Genomic DNA, 18,955 nt, shown 5'->3' on the forward strand with positions numbered 1-18,955 from the left:
TAGCCCATGGCAACCCACTGCCACAGGGGCTGCAGCCTACGCCGTCGCCGGCGACTCACAGCAGCCCAGCTCCAGGTCGAGCTGTTGTTCAGCATCTTAGCTATAGAGGGCAGTGTCACTGGCCCTCACATGTGGGATCCGAACCGGGGCCCTCTGGCTTCCCAAGCGAGTTCTTAACCATCGCCCCACTCGGCCGGCCCCCAGCTGCCACTTTTGACGTTGACTTTGTAGGATGCTCTGGCTCGTCTCCAGTTCAGGAGTAGAACTTCTTAGCCCAGCAGGCTTCATGGGGGTGGAGGGTTATATCTGCCAGGCACCCGCAATTGACCCTGCCTGATTTAATACATTTAAAAAAAAATTAAAACAGGGAATTTCTGTAGAAAGGTGTGGAGATGCTCACAGAATAGGAAGAAAGGTCAGCAGCCGGGCCTTAGACAGGAGCGGATTCAAGGCAGATTTGGGGTCAAAGGAGCACGAACTACATGAGGTTTTCTCCCGGATTCTTCTGTCAGGATGAACCCAATCCAAACACAACCTTTTTCTTTCTTTCTTTCTTTCTTTCTTTCTTTTTTTTTTTTTTGAATTCTCTTCTAGCCTTGAATTGTAAAGGGAAAGAGAGAGAGGCTTTCCTTAGCTTGGCCACTGCCTGGGTGGGAGCAGGAGGGGTTGGGACAGAGGGGGCACTTTCTCCGTAAAAGAAGGCTGACATGCTCTTTGAGCCTAAAAGAAAGGGAAATGGACGCTGATTGGGCGAGCACATAAGACGCCACCATTCTTTGGGAAGCCGGTCAGGGCTGTGGTCCTGCTCTTCCCCGAACTCACACGCACACAGCGCTCTTGCACATTCAGGGGGTTGTGGACGCCCTCAGCCCCCGCTGGTGAACAGCCCCACCCTAACTCTGTCTCTTCTCCCTCTCCTGTCCCCTTCCCCGTCCCCAGCACGTACAACTTCTCCGCCGACGGCTTCCACAGTGCAGCCCCGGGAGCCAACCTGTGCCTGGGCACCGGCGTCCACGGCGGCGTGGACTGGATGAGGAAGCTGGCCTTCCGCTACCGACGGGTCAAGGACATGTACAACACCTACAAGAACAACGTGGGCGGTGAGTGAGGGGGCCGCCCCCAGGGTCACGGGTCTGCCCGAGCTCGGGCTGCCTCCTGAAGGACCCGGGGACATTCATCAAGGACAGACACTGTCATGAACGTCGCCCCTGCTCTGTGGCAGCCACTGCTGTGAGACGGTTAGAAACACCAGCTCACTCCGCGGAGTCCTCATGACATGCTCTGGGAGAGGGCACTTCTGCCTCATCACCGTCACTTGGCAGGGGAGGAAGCATGTTGCTAGAGATGACACACCCCACCAATGGTGGAGGGGGGACATGGGGTCTGGTCACAACCAGGGGGTCTGTCGCACAGTGTGGTCCTCGGATCAGCAGCGCCAGTGTCACCTGGAGACTCGTTAGAAGTGTAGGTTCTCTGAGGCTCTGTGGCGGGCCCGGATATCTGGATTTTAACACCCCCTCTGGGTGATGCTGACGCTCGCTGGAGTTTGGGGACCCGCGGCTTCAGCCCTCGTGCTTGAACTGTGTGGTCCGTGGACAAGCCGCATGAGCGTCACCTGGGTGCTTGTGATATACGAAGACCCCCCAGGTAATCTGTGGAAACATTAAAATTAGAGAAGCATTGGAAGCCACCGGTTCTCAAACTTGGCTCATTTTGGCACACCTGAGGAATTTCTGACCTGATTTTCTTGGTCTGGCTGCAGCCTGGGCATCGGGACTCGCAGAGCCCTGGGGGATCCTAACATGCAGCCGAGCTGAGAGCTGCCGGCGTCGGTAGCCGGAGAGCATTGCTTTATAGCACTGAACAAGAAGTCTGGAGGGGGCCGGGGGCAGGGTTGGTTGGCTCGGCAGTGGCCAGGCCCTACATCACTTTTTCTCTAGGAATTCTCTAGGCCAGTAGTTCCTAACACGAGGTGATACTCCTCCCCGGGATGCATTTGGGGTGTGTTTGATTGTCCCAATATCTGGAACCAGCTATTGGCCCCTAGAGGGAAAAGGTTTGAGTAGGCAGCTCATAGTGTCTGCCATATACACCTTGACCCCAAAAGCTTCAAGGGCTCCCTCCCCCCACCCCCAAGAGTAGAGTCCCAGGAAGAATTTAGGGTCTCAAACTAGACAGAATCCACTTTCAGTCCCAGAGCTGATGCTTACTAGCTATGTGACCTTAAGCAAGATACATAGTCTCTGAGCCTCAGTTCCTAGGTCTAGGAAATGGGGCTAAGAATGGCTCTGCGTCCCTGAATGATGGAGAGGTTGGTTGTTGATGTTTACAAAAGGCATGTCTCCCTGCCTGGCGTGTAGCAGGCACTCAAGAAATAGTAGCATTTATCGCTAGAGCCTCTCACTTTTGCTCTGGAGTCTTTTGGGCTCCTCTGTGTCTTCTGCTTTCCCCAACAGACCATCAGCTCCTTGGGACAGATGTTTCCATCTTGTCCGTGGCTGCAGAGTAATGCAGTGCTGGCAATAACTAACGTTTATTGAGCGCTTACTCTCTGCCAGACTTTATTTTGTGGACTTGTCATCTAATAAGATTCTTTGCTGTTCACAACATCCCTATAAGGTAAATGCTTCTATCATCGATGTTGTGTGAAGGTGGAAACTGAGATCAGAGAGGTTCAGTAAACTGCCCGGCATCACACAGCCCAGGCAGCAGAGCCATGGTGGAGTCCCAGGCCGGCCACTCCACCACCTCTGCCCACACCCTGTGGTCTCTCACATCCAAGCCTGTTGACTACAGGAGTGAAACAGAGTTTCAGGCTCAGCCCTGCAGGCTCACCCACCCCTACATGGAGAAAGTGGGGGAGCAGGTGTGCTTGGGGTAGGGGAGATAGGAATGGAGTCAGCCAACGGAGGCCATCTGCTCCCCATCCAGGTTAAGCCCCAGGAAATGCCCAGGCCTTCTGTCAGGGTGCTTTGCTTTCCCATAAACCGAGGAGAAATTGCCCAATGTGTCAACAGACGAGGAGCTCACAGCTGGCAGGATGCCAGTGGGCACCCCCCTTCTTCCCTTCCCCCCCCTTACAGTCTGTGCTACCTCCTCCCCCCACATCCCCCAGCTGCTCCTGCGTCACAGAACGAGCCTGGTGAGGCCCCGGATGGACCCTGAGGGATGTAGCCTGGCAGCCGTGCACGCAGCTAAAACTCAGGGTCTTCTTACTAAGAAGACTTTCTTTATATTTTTATTAATTACTAAAGAATCTAGCAGTGTCTACCACAAATAGCAAATGAAAAGCTCCACGAACAAAGGAGTTTGATGCTTTTCAGGAAGATGAAGGCCAGTGTGGCTGGAGCGAGGGGGCACAGAATAAAGGATGGGATGAGAGAGGTGATGGTGCCCAGGTGGCGCCGGGCCTTGTCTGCCACAGCTGAGGTCTTCCACGTGAAGAAGATGATGTCTAAATCGCACAGGCACAAGGCAGCACTTGGTCCCAGTGAATTCATTCTTCCTTCAACAAACAGATTCAGCACCGACCCTATACCAGCCCCTGCTCTGGCAGTGACCAAGACCACCTTGGTCCCTGCACTCACAGAGCGCACAGTCTAATGACTAAGGCAGACATCAAGCACATAATCACACAGATACATTTTAAATTAGGGCTGTGAAGAGTGCTCTGGACAAACAGGTACAGTGTGTTAGGAGAGTACAAAATAGAACAAACTGACCACAATAGGCCTTCCAGAATAAATGACTAAATGACACTGATGATGAGTGTGAAGACTCTAGACAGGTAAAAAGGAGAGGGAAGAGATCTGTCCGGGCTCGGAAACGGGATAGGCAAAGGTCCTGAGGCAGGAGCATATATAGTTGGCATTTCAAGGAACAAAGACGAGGCCACTCGGGCTGGAATGGAAGGACATGCGGCCAATGGCAAGAGAGGATATTGGCAGCTAAATAGGGGCAGAGTCATGAGTATCGAGTCTGAACTTGATCTGAAGGGCCCTGACGGCTGAGAGAATGAGTCAGGTTTAGAAACGTCATAGAGCGGGCTCTGGAGGTCAGCTGCCTGACGCCAAGCCTGTCTCTATTTCCTCTCTGCTGTGAGCAAGTCACAAAGCCTCCGTTTCTTTACCTGACTAACCTAATGTTATATGTCAGTTATTTATCCCAATGTTAAAAAATCTCCTAAGTAAAAAGAGTGTCCGCCTCTAGGGCCGCTGGGAGAATGAATGTAAATCAGCCTCGTTAAAAGCACATGGCCCTGCACACAGTAAGCACTCAATAAATGTTAGTCATTATTATTTTTTATTTTATAAACTTTTGTTTCCATTGTAACAGTGTAAGATCTATAATTGGCATGTTTTGTTTATTATCTTTGTATGTTCAGTGCCTCTTACAATATTGACCATGCAGAAGTCACTTCTGAATTTTTTGTTGGATGGATGGATGGATGGATGCAAGCATGGAAGGAAGGATGGATGATAGATGAATGGATGGAAGGATGGATGATGGATGGATGGGTGGATGGAAGGATGGGTGGATTATGGGTGGGTGGATGGGTAGGTGAATGGATCAATCAAGAGATATATTGATCAATCAATCAATCTCCAAATAAGATTAAGATCGCTGGATTGAAGTTGACCTTGATTTGAAAGCTCAAGGTACAGTAGCTAGACCCCCCTTCCCAACTCCTACCCCTGTCCCAGACCTTCCTAAAACGATAGCTACCACGTCTTTATCTCTGTTGTCTGTAGGCTTGATAGGCGCCCCCAAAAGAGAGACCTGGCTGCAGCTCAGAGCTGAGCTGGAAGCCCTGACCGACCTCTGGCTGACCCACTCCTTAAAGGCACTAAACCTCATCAATTCCCGGTAAGTGGGAGCCCTCGTTTTCCTTTGTGCCACTGAACTTTCTCCCATTTGAGGGTGGTGGCTCCCCCATTTCCACAGTAGGGGGAATAGGACTCTCCAAATCTTTTTTTTTTTTATTGTTAGTTTCAGGTGTACAGAACAATTCAATAGTTATCCTTTTCACCCTCACAAAGTAACAACCCCCTCCCCCATCTATTGCCCTCCCACCTCCGATATCATGCTTATCTATTACATTTCCATTGACGCCATTCCCACTCCCTACTCCACGTCCCATGACTATATGTATATATAATTATAGTTGACATACATTATTATTCAACATCAGTTTCAGATATACAGTGCGGTGGTCAGGCCTCTGCACCGACTATGAAGTGAGGCCTCTCCAAATTCTTACTTGCACACTTTCCAGACCTTTGATAAAGCTAAGGTGTGCAAACCACCCTGAACACCTTGCGCCATCACTGAGCAAACAGCTGCAGTGACTTAGGACCCAGCAGAGCTAAAGACCTTTGTACGCAGGTCCCTCTGCTCCCATCTACCCACCAGTTCCAATGTCACCCTCTGAAAACCATTTTATAGGGCATCGCAGTCATTTGCTTGGTGGGTCCCGAGTGAGAGAAGGAGGGGCCAGTTTCATTCTAGGCCTCCTAATAAATTGCCTCTTGCTCTTAAATAAGATCATCTGGGCCAGAGAACAAATGACTCCCCTGCGGTCGCATCAAAAAATCTGGTGACCCAACACATGAATGGTTACAAAATGGCAGCCCATGAGCTGCATCTGTGCTACTCATGTGTTTTGTTGGATACAAACTTTGTCCCAAAGACAGAGGAAGTTCATCCATAGCTCCGAGTTTTCTGGGCTCTCTCAGAAGATCAAAACTGGCATGTGCCCCCCAATTTAACCCCAGTTCCCTGATGCCCTACACTTGTTTCATATCACTCATTTACATTAAGGAAAGGCCCCTGCAGCTATTTAAGGGTGTGGCCCTTGCAACAAACATTTGCTTTTTAAGGAAGAAAGTATTACACTCATGTGACATTTCAGCACGTCAGGCAGTCTCAGGCTTAAAAGAGAAACACAGCTGGAGGATTCTTGGGCCCTACCCTCAGCTGAAGATGACTTAGGCAGAGCCTCCAACCCCCACCCAAATTCTTGCTGGCTCCAGGCTGATGCCACAGGGTGAGAAGGCCTGACCTTGGGGTCCCCTGGAGTTCTGATCCACGGTCTCCTTTGTCCTCAGGCCCAACTGTGTCAATGTGCTGGTCACCACCACTCAACTAATTCCTGCTCTGGCCAAAGTCCTGCTGTATGGACTGGGCTCCGTGTTTCCTATTGAGAACATCTACAGTGCAACCAAGACAGGTAGGGGGAACCCAGACCTCGGGCGGTGCAGGGAGGGAGGGAGGGTGAGGTCGGCATTCCATCCTGACGTGGGCATGGAAAGTGTAAGGAAAACGGCACTGGGGACATTCAAGAACTTGTCCACGGGCATGATTCAGTCCCAAAACTACCCTCGCAAGCCACTTGCTTGAACCGCTGCTTCAAGGGAAATCGGTTAGGACCTCAGTTTTCCAAAGTGTGTGTATAAGGGATACCTGCAAAGCTGCTCTCACAAACACACCCCAAATGCAAGGGTTTACACCACAGTCAAAGCTTATTTCTTTCTCACTTGTCAACAGACCAGAAGGTAATCCCAGCTGATGGGGTCACCCTCTCCTTATACTAACCCAGGAACCCAGGTGCTTCCAATTTTATTTTCCGCCATCCCCCATGGTGTTATTCTCATATGTGTGGTCAAATCAGGGTCCTGCCACATCAACATTCCAGCCTGTGGGAAGGGGGGAAAGAGTAAGGAGTAATGTGCGCCCAATGTTTTAAAGCCAAGACTCAGAAGGGATGCACAGTACTTCTGCTCACCTCCTATTGGCCCATCTTAATCTATGGCCTCACTAGTTGCAAGGGAAGCTGGGAAATGTAGTCAATAGCTGTTAAGCACAGGTGAAACTTGGAATTCTGTTACTAGGAAGAAGAGGAAAACAGTTCCCACCACAGCCTGGTACATAAGGGGATTTTAATTTAGGTGGTACACGTCATCAAATAAGCTCAAATTTAACCTTGAACCCTATAGAGAGAAAATTGTTTTTTTAGTTCTCTTTCAAGAAGAGAGTCTCCACTTAGTGGCAGCCTTGCTCTAACACCTCTCTGACACTTGCTAATCCCCCTTACTAACAAAGAGAACAGACCTTAGGCTCAGAGCTTTTATGAGATAGTCAAATTTATCATTTATCGTCAGGGCAGGTAATCCTGGCTGGTTTATTTTTTTACGTGAGGGGAGCTGATTTTTTTTTAATTCTTATATCACCTAATAATGCAAAATAAATCTAGTTAGCTAAGCTGTTTGTTTTTTTTTTAAAGATTTTTATTGGGGAATCAGGGAGATGGGAACAGTGCTGGGGAATTGGGGGAAGGGGAACAGACAAGATGCTGTCGTTTTGTTCTTCAGTCTAGTTGTGGAGGACGTTGCTTCACTGGCCCAAGTTGGCACCATCATTGCGCTCTTCCCAGGCGAGGCAGATCAGTCGCCGGCTTCTGGACGGCCGCTCACTGCGGCTGCTGGCCGCTCACGCTGGCTGCACACGGTAGCCCATGGCAAGCCACTGCCACAGGGGCTGCAACCTATGCCGTTGCCGGCGACTCACAGCAGCCCAGCTCCAGGTTGAGCTGTTGTTCAGCATCTTAGCTGTGGAGGGCAGTGTCACTGGCCCTCATATGTGGGATCCGAACCGGGGCCCTCTGGCGGCCCAAGCCAGCTCTTAACCATCGCGCCACTCGGCCGGCCCGCTAAGCTGTTTTTAATTAGAAACTTTTACCCTTGTTTTTTCCTGGAGCAAGAAACTAATGTATAGTACTTTAGAAGAGTATTCTTAGAGCAATTTTGCCTTTACTAGCGGTGTAGGTCTGAACATTGTCTAAAATGCCTTTACATGTTCAAGTCATAGAAATTCAGGCCCCAAATGGCCATTAGAGATTCTGCAATGGGACCTCTATGTCAGAGGAATCAAATACCATCAGGGAAGTGGTCACATGACTCTTGTTTCCCACTGGGGAGCCTGGAGTTCAAAGACTTGGAAATAGTCAAGGACTTTGTTTTCCTCCTCTTCCCAGTAACAGAATTCCATGAGTTTTACCTGTGCTCGCCGTCACTCAGCTAAGGACTACATTTCCCAGCTCTAGCTTCCTGCTTTAACTTAAAAATCATACCTTTTTTCAATAGTCAGGTTTCTGCTCTGGTAATGCTGCATAACAAACATCTCGACACTCAGTGGCTTCCAAGCAACCAGTTTTTCTTTCTCACTCATGGGTTTGTGAGTCAGCTGTGGCTCTGCCGGGCTCGACTCCAGGTTCTGGTCTGTTCCACGTATTTCCTCATTACGGGACTGGCGGCCATCCAGGGGCACATTCTTCTCATGACAGATGGCAGAAGTGAAAGAGGCCAAACCAAGCCAACCATGCCCATTTCTCATGCCAGGTCCCTGACGTTCCATTGGTCAAAACAGGTCACATGGCCAATGCACTATCAATGGAGTGGGGAACAGGCTCCACCTACTCTTGTGGGAAGCACTGCAAAGTGGTGTGGCAAAGGGCTGGGATGTGTAATTCTGTTAACTCAGAAGACAGCTATGATCCTCTGCTTTGACCCAGCCTCTGCTCCCGCCAAGCAGGAGACGGTCTGCAACAGAGGCGATGGCTACTAGAGCAGCATAACAGAGGCGTTCAGAGCTCATGCGCTTGGGGCAGGCAGTCTGGGTTCGAATCGTGGCTCTGTGCTTGCTAGCTGGGTGCCCTAAGGCAAGCGACTTCACTTCTCTGTACCTCAGCTTCCCAATGTGTAAAATGGGTGATCACAGTACCTCCCAGCATAAGATAAATAGTGCATGTGAAACACTGAGCGGTTCCCAGGAGAGCACCAGTACTCAAAGATTGAAGCTATTTTACGATTATTATAACTTCTCCACCCACTACTTATTGTCAAGGCACGTCACAACCCTGATCCTCAGTTTCTTTATCTCTAAAATGGGGACTATGTTGATTCCAGTTTCACAAGGATTGCCGTGTTAGTTAAATGAACTAATGTAAGCCAGTGTTTCCCAACACGTGGCAAAGCAGGGATGGGGACAGGCAATTTGCCTCCTAGGGGACATCTGGGAACATCTGGAGACATGTTTCATTTTCACAGCTGGAAGAGTTGCTGCTGGCATCTAGTGGGTAGAGAGTACGGACGCTGCTAAACATCCTGCAGTGCTCGGGGCAGCCCCTGCAGCCAAGAACTATCCAGTCCCAAATGGCAGTGACGCCGCCGAGAAAGCCTGATGTACAATAGGTGAAGCGCTTAGCAGAAGCACTTAGCAGAGCATCTGGTCTATAGTAAACTCAGAGAGTGACAGCTATGACTATTACTCTTGTTGCTATTTTCACTATTGTTATGGTTACTAAACTTGCTGACACAATCAGGATTAACTAAGATCTGAATCCAGTGTGTCTGGATCTATGCTGCTGCCCAGACAGTGGGAAGAAGGAGAATACAGACAGGTGGTCATCCAGGTGGACCTGTGAGTGCCGGCACCTCTGCTCCCTAACTCTGGGATCCTGGACAGGTCACCCTCACCACTCAGAGCCTCGTATCCGCATCTGTAAAAGGGGTCCATCACTCCTACCCCAGACTGCTGCACAGACTCCAGAGCCTGCTTCAAAGCCCTGCACTGCCTCTTCTGCTGTGTCACCCAGGGCAGGCCACTTAACCTCTCTGCACCTCTGCGTTGTCATGTGTCATGTGGGGATAATAGCAGCACGCACCTCAGACGTTTGCTGGAGGGTGAAATGACTAGTGCCTGGCCCTGAGGAGGACGGCTGTACACAGCAGACACCGCATGGGCGCTCATTATTCACCAGGCTTCTGGTCCTCACCGAGCTTCTTGTCTTTCTCCCCTTCTTCCGTGTGTGCAGGGAAGGAGAGCTGCTTCGAGAGGATAATGCAGCGATTCGGCAGGAAAGCCGTCTACATCGTGATTGGTGACGGGGTTGAAGAGGAGCAGGGAGCAAAAAAGGTACTTGGGTCTCTCGTCTCTCGGGCTGCTTCTCCTCCCCTGAGTCGTCCTGTGGTTTCCAGGGCTCCGGACATGGAATCCTCCACCTCACGTCCCTGGCTGGGTCCCCCCTTCCCAGGCTCTTCTCTGGCTGCTCCATTCCCATTTGCACATCGCAGAGCAGCCTGAGCAATTTCCTTCTGCAAATCCCACTCTGCTTGGCTGCCGCCCCTAGTTGCCCCTGGATTGTTTCTGGGACAACTGCTTGGGAGCCCAGAGACGCTCTGGCAGGGCAGGCTGGTGGGGGGCTGGTTGTGTGTGTGTGTGTGTGTGTGTGTGTGTGTGTTTTATTTAATACTTACTAATCATATGTTCCAGGAACCTTTCCCAGTTAATAAAGACGGCATTAAGCTAATGAAAAAGAAAGTCCTGCATTTGTGATCTTAGGCCCATAAGGAGAGGGGGCAGGGGGTTCTGGTGGCCGCAGCTCTGTTCTTGGAAAAGAAACAGCTGCCAAAGTCCTGGGTCTGGACCTGTCAACAGCATCCCAGAAATCCTGCCACCCCCCACCCAGAGGCCTGGGAAGTGGATTGTTAATGTCACAGAGCTTAATTGGGGGGACCTGGTTTCCCCCTGTCTTCCCCAGCAACAAATTCAAGGAAATGCAAAAATATTTCAGGCCTCAGCAGGTGAAACCCATAAGAAGTGGAAAGGCCCCTAGGCTCTGAGAGAGGGGCCCAGGAGAGGGGCACTTAGAGGGCTTTGTATGTACTGTTTCAACCACAGGGAAGGCTCCCCCGCTTCCCAACTCATCCTTCAGGCCTCAGCTTCAGCAGCACTTCTTCTGGGAGGAGTTCCCCAACCAGCTCCCACTGCACCCCTCCAGCTAGCACAGGCCTGCCTGTGACCCCCTGCCCCAGCTGTCCTTGTTCTTTCTTCAGGACCTTGTCCCCTCTTGTCGTGCAAGGATCACCTGTGTGATCGGTGGCTTAACCACAGATCCGCCAGTTAGTGTGTAAGCTCCATTAGCTGAGCACCTACTGTGTGCCGGCCACTGTTGCAGGCACTGGGGATCCTGCCATGAGCAGAACAAATAAGGCCCTCGTCTCTCACTCAGCTCACAGCCCGATGACAGGCAATAAACACATGAGTGTAACGTGCATGTCAGCTGGTGAGCAGAGCTTTGGGGGTAAAAGAGTGTAGAGAATGGGGGGGCGCGGGGGGGAGCCTCTGGAGGCAGGGCTGGTTGCAAGTGTAGGAAGCAGTCTAAGGCCTCCATGCGAGGTGACATCTGAGCAAGGACATCAGAGGAAGAGGAGGGGCAGTAGCCTAGTGGATATCAGAGGGAGGGCATTCCAAGAAAGACACGGAGAAGCGCAAAGGTCTGAAAGCTGGAGCCAGCGTGGCCACAGATGTGAACCAGGCGAGTGGGGGGTGGCAGGAGGTGAGGTCAGGGAGGTACCTGGGGCCCTGCGGGGGACTTCAGCTTTTACTCTTAGCACCCCTTCTTAAGGCATATATTTTTAACTTTAAAAATAAAGCGATTAAGAGGAAAATCATTAAGTAAATGATAGTCATAGATATGGCCAAAACTGGGGCGTGGATCATATGAATTATCACAGGAATTACTGGGGTTCCAGAAACGCTGTACCAGGTCGTGTCTGTACGGCGCGGCTGCCTGAAGCCCACTGCCAAGGCCCCAGGGGCCGTCTAGAGCCCCTCTGCACTCCTTCAAGTTCAGATATAGCACAAAACTGTGCCCTAGGCTTATGAGCGATCAAGCTACACTTTGGTTATATCACAGTTAGACTGGAGAACAGCTTCGGCCTGGAGCCCCATGCCGGCCCTGTTTCTCACCTGGAGAATGACAGGGACAGCCACAGAGCAGCCACTGCCATATGCCCGCCTTCCCCCCGACTGGAGAGGCAGCAAGTGTTTTAAAATGACCCCTTCATGGTCCTGAAATGAAATACGGTTGGATAGTTTAACCTACTTCTAACCATCCTGTCTAAAAGGTCAGCCTCTATGGTACTGTCAGGGAGAAATTGAGGGAAAGTCATTTATGCTCAGAAGAACGTGGGCTTCAATATATGAATGTCCGCATGCAAACTGCCGTTGCTGTGGACGTGACCCAGCAACCGCAGACCGACACAGGTGTGCCGCCTCCATCGCTCATGGACCAGGTGAGGTGCTGCAGCCCTAACCTGCCTTCTCCAAACTGCTAGGCAGCTCATGGAAAGGTTCTGAATAAAACAAAATACAGGCTTCCCTTGACTTACCCAGGAGTTGCACCCCTGGAAAATTCAGGTTTTATTAAAAGCATGCAAAACATCCTCTATATGCGATGGTATTCTATATTTATATGTAAAATGGAGTTAAGAGTCCAGGCTCAGGTTATTATGATCGGGTTTTGTACTTAGTTGGATATCTGGCAGCGCATTCGAAAATCATTCAGGCCCAAGGTGTGTGGGATGAGGCAGGACACCTGCCCCCACCTGCAATGTTCCCAAATCATTAGGACAAAAATCACACGGCTAGAAATTTCCAAAGTGCCCACTAGGGGGCAGGCCTTTCCTCCTTTGAGAACTGCTAGTCTGGGGTCACCCTCCTGCATGGTGCCAGGAGGGTGAAAGGAGGGAGGTGCCTCATTAAATTCTGTGTCCTAGGCATCTCCCTCACCTCACCCTACTGCCAGCCCTGCTCCCACAAAACAATGTGACCCGGGGGAGAGTGCGTTTTGCCCTATATCCTAGCTCTGCCATTTAGGGCCGTGTGGCCGTTAGCAGATGACACCTCCTCTCTGAGCTGCCTTTCCTTATCTGTCACTGGCTGCTGAGAATATGCACGTAGGACCCAGCAGAGGAACTGTGCATGGTGAGCTCTCAACAACCCAAAGCTCTGTTATTATTGCTCCTCTGGGCCGGGGGTTGGGGGAAGAAAGACAGGGGGTTCTCTCTGGTGTGGCGCCAGAGGAGAAAGGAAATATGAATGCTAATGCACGCATAACATGAAAACTCACCCACATCTTTTATTTGCTCAAAGCCCATGGGAGACGCATGTAGCTGACGGTGTGGGTGGGGTGGTCTCCGGCAGGGGCTGGGTCAGCGGGCCACAGCAGGGCCAGTGCTGCCCAGGTTCTGTGGAGGGGAGTAGGGGTTGCCGGAGATGGCGGCTTCAACAAAGGAGGTTTCATCTTTCATGTAAAACGTCCACAAGCCGCCAGGACTACTGTGCCAGCACCAGGGACCCAGGCTCCTGTCGTATTGCTCTGCCAGTCCCAAAATCATTCTTTCCTCAAAGCCCAAGGTGGCTCCCACCACCCCAAGCTCACACTCCAGCCACCAGAAAGGGGGCGGGGTAAGGCACCTCTTCCCATTAAGGGGACGGCTGCTATAGGTGGACATCACTGCTGTTCAAGTTCCATTGGCTAGATTTGAGTCACATGATCACACCTTGCTACATAGATAGCTGGGAGATGTAGCCTTATCAGCCATTGTATGCTTAGCTAAAAAAAAATAATAAAAAAAAAAAATGGGAGCTTCTGAGAGAGAAAGGGAGAACGGATGTTGGGGGGCAGCTGGCTGTGACTGGCACCTAGGGGTGCTTGAGCTAACCCCATGCCCTAACCCCCTACTCTTTATTCCTGACATCATCATTTTATTTAATCCTCAAAGCCCCCCCTGCAAAGTGGGTTTCATTCCATTTCATTTTGTAGAGGATGGCTTTGCGACTCAGAGAGGTTAATTAATTTACCAAAGGGCGCACAGCTGGTCCACGCAAACTGATGTGTGTTTTGCTCCAAACACCTGGCAGGAAGGGAGTGAACTTAGGAGTTTCAAACACAGCCCACACCCCTGAGTTGATCAGACAAGAGCAGAGTCTACCAAAGAAGACTAGGGCACACCCCCGCCCATACACCGAGCTCCCCCCAAAACCTCTGCCAGTGTCTGAAGCAGCAGCACAGCCCATTAGCTAGAAACGCTCTGCACCAGCACCTCTCCCAGCCTGATGGATGGGTGTCATTAGCCCAGGCTGCCAGGCATCTGAGCAGCCTGAAATATGGCAACAGGACTAGGGGCTTTGACTGTTGTGGCTGACAGTGTTAATATCTCCATTTTAGTGGGTCATTTGTCTCCACCTCTCCACACATGATCAATCCACCTGCGCCCTGGAGCCATCAGGCCTGGGACGGAGGCAGCTGAGGAATTCTCTTCCACCCTTGCTCATTTCCTCTTGGAATAATGAATTACACTTTTTTAAAGGGGAGCAGGATTGGCCGGGCGGCAACCAGAATCCATCTTTGCAAAGAAAGGAAGGCGGGGTGAGGAGAGGGTGGGGGGAGCCGCGGCAACCTGAAGGCATTGGACGGATGCCATCTGTCGCCTGTGACGGAGAGTATTCTGCTTTCCTTGAGTGAAAGAGAACATTCTACATGTCGAAGGCTGGTTCTAGCAGTCCACAGTCTGTAAAGAGAGAGAGAGAGAGTGACAGAGAGAGAGAGAGAAAGAGAGGTGTTCATTGAGGACTTTGCTTGAAAAACTCACCTTCTCTCTCTACCTCCCTCCCTTTTTTCATTCCTCCCATGAATATTCCTTGAGCATCTACTGTGTGCCAGGAGCCATGCAATGCAGCAGTGAACATGACATTCCCAGCTTGAACCCTCCTCAGGGCCTTTGCACTTGCTATCCTCTGTGTCAGCTACCTCCCTCCCCCCACATGTTTGCAGGGCTCCCTCCTCCTCATCCTCTGGGGCCTGTTTAAGTGTCGCCCTGCACCCCTAGAGAGACCTTCCCTGACCCAGCTAGCAAAAGTGGACCCCCTTCCCCAGCTGTCTTCCACCCCCTCCACTCTAATTTTTTCATAGCACTTACCATGAGATGAAATGACCTTGTTTATTTCTTGTCTGTGAATTATTATCTATGACTCCAGTGAGAGCCCCATGAGTGTGTGTCACCTGTGCAGAATGCCCCTTTGGGGACACAACAGTGGACCAGTGCACTGGACAATGTCCTCATGTCAAGATCCTCAATTTAATCACACCTGCAAAATCCCTTTCACCATGTAAAGTCACATATTCACAGGTGGTAGAGACTAGGACGTGGATATCTTTGGGAGACTATTATTCTGCCTCCCGTAAACCAGGAAGGTGAAGATGAACAATTGCTGTACAGAAAAGACAGAGTAATAAGGGCAAAGCCCCCAGAGGCAGGAAAGGGTCTGGCATGGTCCGGGGACCAAAGGACACCTGGGTAGTCTCTACCCCATGGCCACAGAACCTCACGGGGCAGCAGAATTACCACAAGAACTCAGGGCATCCATGCTTATTCACAAACCCTCTTTTCACTTAGTAAATAATTTAAGGTCAATGGCTGTCTTGAGGAGGCTCTGCATCTCTTAGTGGCAGGTAGCAGAAAATCTAGATGACTTACCACTTGCTCACCTAACGAGATTAGAGGTAGAGGTACCCTAAGATGTTTCAGTGGGTCAGAAATTCACCAAGCCTCGCTTTCCATCATTTTGCTCTCTCTACCTTTCTAACTGCGTTTGGCTTTTTGTTTTCTGGTTTGACCTCAAAACGGCTGCCACAGCTCCAGGCATCACATACTAACATGACAGCATCCAAATACAAAGGGAAAGTAAGGAGGAAGCTCTCCTCAGATGCTTCTCTCTCATCTTGGAGGAACACCTTTCCCAGAATACCCCAACCAACATCCTCGGCGTCAACAGGTCACAAGTTAGGAAGGATACAGGACAAATCCCTGACAAATAGGGCTGGAGTCGTCATAGCTCTCTTAGACAATCACAACTCATCCCCTATGTCTGGGCACGGCGCTGCCAAGTTCAGGGTTCTGGAAGCCAGGAAGAAGGGAGGCTGGCTGTTGGGCAGGCAACAACTTTAGCCAGTGGTTCCATTTTCCAGTGATAAATATGCAGTCAGTTTTCTTCTCTGGAGCCAGGCATGACCTCTCTGTAAAATAAGGTAAATACAGCACCTCTTCCAGAGAGTTACTGATCAGGTTAAAGGTTGTGATGCATGTGAAGTGTTTAACACAGTGTGTGGCACACGGTAGGCACTTAATGATTGTGTTATGACTCTTGCTGGCTTGCCACTAATTTAACTTTGGTTAAGTCGATTTTCTGTTCTGTCATCCCCTCCTTGACAAAAAGATGTTTATGTTTTTGTTTCTGGGTTTTTTTTGTTTGTTTGGGTGGTTCAGTAGGATAACAAACAGAGCACTGAGCACAGTGTCTAACACAATAACTGTTGATTTCAAAGATTATTATTTAAAACATGGTGTATCACAGGCTTATACGATGAAATCCAAACTCTGCATCATGACACAAAGAAACTTGACTCAACAAGTCTTTCTCCACCACCCTCCCACCCCTGCACACACACACACACACACACACACACACACACACACACGCATGCATGCACATACATCGTGTCAAAACCACTTCACACAGTTGTGTTCTCAAGTCACCTTCCCCCGTGCATCCTTGTATGTCCTTCACTCACCCAGGGACGCCCTACCTGGGATGTCCTTCCCTTCCACCACCCTCCAGCCATGAAACCCTCATTCATCCTTCACAGCTCAGCTCCCATGCTCCCCTCGTTCTCTGGGACACCTGTCCCAGCCCCACCCCATTCTCTGCCACCAAAAGGGAGGCTGCTTCCTCTTGTCGGCTCCCGCATTTTATTTACACCGACCTTAATGATTTTGTAAGTCCTCATGACGTAGTCTTATTTGTTATTTGTTAAACTACTGAAAACCCCCAAATTCATCCCTTCACATACCTCGCCAGTTTGCCCTGCATCCTGTGTGACTTTGTCTCATATTTATATGAGATCTGTCCTGTGTGCGTAGACAATCATTATAGCAGCTGTATCTATTGAACACTTGGTATATGTGCCAGCACCGCGAGGAGCCACAACAGTCATACACAGCAAATATCATCCCCATTTTACAGACAAGCAGCAGAGTCCATTGTCTGAGGTCACCCGGCTGATGGCGGCAGAGCAAAGCTTGGGACAGGGCATTCTGCGTCTAACCCTCCTGCTATGGAACTAGCTCACAGATTTCTCTCTCCATCTCAGTGATGTCTTGCCAGGATCCACATTAACACACCACTTCTTACACCAGTCGCAACTTTTGTTGTGTCTGTATACCGCCTATTCCAGTATCTACTCAATGTGGTCCTTTCAAACACCTCACTTCTATTTAGAATTGAAAACTTGATCCCATGACAGTAACGCAGAGTGAGCATCACCTGCTATAGAGAAAAGGGAACGATAAAAACAAAAATGACAAAGAAAGAAACTGATGGCCATCCTGTTCACCATTGCGCCTGCCCAACACTCTGGCACCAGCCCTGTCTGTTCAGATGGAGACTAGCAAATGGTACGGAGGCTTAAAGACACCCCAGCACCGACCTGAGACTTGCTCCTTGAACTAGCAAGACTAGGAACACATGTTTAAAAAGGAAGAGCTCTCTTACTGCGCAGTTGAATTCCACACTGATTCCAATGGAGGGGAGAGGGTTAGACAGGCTGATTGGCAGCTCGGGACGAGCCAATCAGAACAGGCGCAGAGGGACTAGACCCGGTGTGGCCAGACTGGTGGGTACCGGCCGGGTGGGGATTTGCCCGATGACATTATGTGTCTCCCAGTTTGGAAAATGCCCTCACGCTCTGCTGACCCCAGCTGACGTCTCATAAGGCTCTAGCTATGGGCGCGGCATCCAGGGGGCTGCCGTGGGGGAGGGGGGCGCGGAGCGGGACCATAACTAACCCCGTGGCTGGTGGTGTGTGTTCCAGCACAACATGCCTTTCTGGCGGATATCCTGCCACGCCGACCTGGAGGCGCTGAGGCACGCCCTGGAGCTGGAGTATCTATAGCAGACCCCGCCGCATCGCCACCTGCCTCCGCCCCTCCCCGCCTCCCGCCAGATGCTGGACACTGACTGGGCAGGGTCCCTGCAGCCAAGAGGACGTGTCTGGTGACCATCGCAGAAGCTGGCCTTTCCGTCCCGACGAGGATCCTGAGAAGCAGTGTCCCCAGCAGCGGCTTTGGAATATTTAACTTTGGGGAGAAGAGCTGGCTCAGAGTCCAGACTTTTCTACTAGACTCACAGAACAAAAGCAAGGCATTGCTGATTTGGGGGAGGGCTGGTGATGAGGAGGGGACAGGCTCGTCGTTTTGTTTTGTTTTGTTTCTTTTTAATTTATGGACTAATCGCATTACTCCGGTATTATGCTCTCGTACCTGTGTTGTTGGTTTTCTTAGTCGTTGGTTTGGTTTGGTTTTAAAAAAAAAAAAAACTGGCGTGTGGGGTGGTGCACAGTTCTAATTTAAGCACTCTGCTCCAAGTTGTGCTTTGGGGGGACAATCATTTTTGAACAATTGGTGAGGGAGGCGATTCGGGGCTGTCGGGAAGACTATCTATTGTTTTTGTTTTTAATGACCTAACCTGATGTCATGTGGACAGTGCACGTGCCTTATGCTGCCATCTTGTTTTCTAGGAAGAGGGACCCTGGGGAGGAGGCGGTACTTTGTGACAGATAAAAGGCATTAAATAAAGCCACGTTTACATTTTGAAGTGAGTAGGGTGTCACTACTTGATGACCGTTCCTGAGGCTTCTGAGTGTGTTCGTCTTTCCAGAACCTCAGTTGCAAAGGAATACCATCTAACTCAAACTGGCTGAAGCCAAAAAAAAAAAGAAGCCTTCAGAAACTTTAGGTGATATCTGTCTTCAGGCATCGTTGGATGCAGGCGATCAAACTATTTACTTTCTTCTGAATGGTCTTACTTCTCAGGCAGGCTCGTCTCTGTGTGGCAAAGATGGCGCCACAAATCTTTCAGCAAAACCACACCAGCACAGAGAGAGAGAGCACTTCCTGCAAAGAGTTTCTGACAAAAAGCCCCAGGATTGTGTCTCATTGGCCAAGTCTGAGTCATAAGGCTAGCCATGGAGCTGGATTCGGGGTTTGATCCCTCA

The 18,955-nt window shown here is 50.3% G+C and overlaps 1 protein-coding gene across 1 annotated transcript in view; it reads left to right on the forward strand.

Moving 5' to 3' along the window:
* Positions 1-18,555, forward strand: part of LOC109379909 (eyes absent homolog 2) — a 106,110-nt gene extending 87,555 nt beyond the window's left edge. The window contains exons 7-11 of the mRNA XM_019636918.1: positions 940-1,100; positions 4,752-4,866; positions 6,108-6,229; positions 9,872-9,972; positions 17,774-18,555. Of these exons, the coding sequence (XP_019492463.1) occupies positions 940-1,100; positions 4,752-4,866; positions 6,108-6,229; positions 9,872-9,972; positions 17,774-17,854 (580 nt within the window). The 3' untranslated portion in view covers positions 17,855-18,555. The remainder of the gene's footprint in view (positions 1-939; positions 1,101-4,751; positions 4,867-6,107; positions 6,230-9,871; positions 9,973-17,773) is intronic.
* Positions 18,556-18,955: the final 400 nt, after the last annotated feature.

Source organism: Hipposideros armiger, unplaced genomic scaffold (assembly GCF_001890085.2).
Source record: "Hipposideros armiger isolate ML-2016 unplaced genomic scaffold, ASM189008v1 scaffold_31, whole genome shotgun sequence".
In the NCBI taxonomy this organism is placed as follows: Eukaryota; Metazoa; Chordata; class Mammalia; order Chiroptera; family Hipposideridae; genus Hipposideros; species Hipposideros armiger.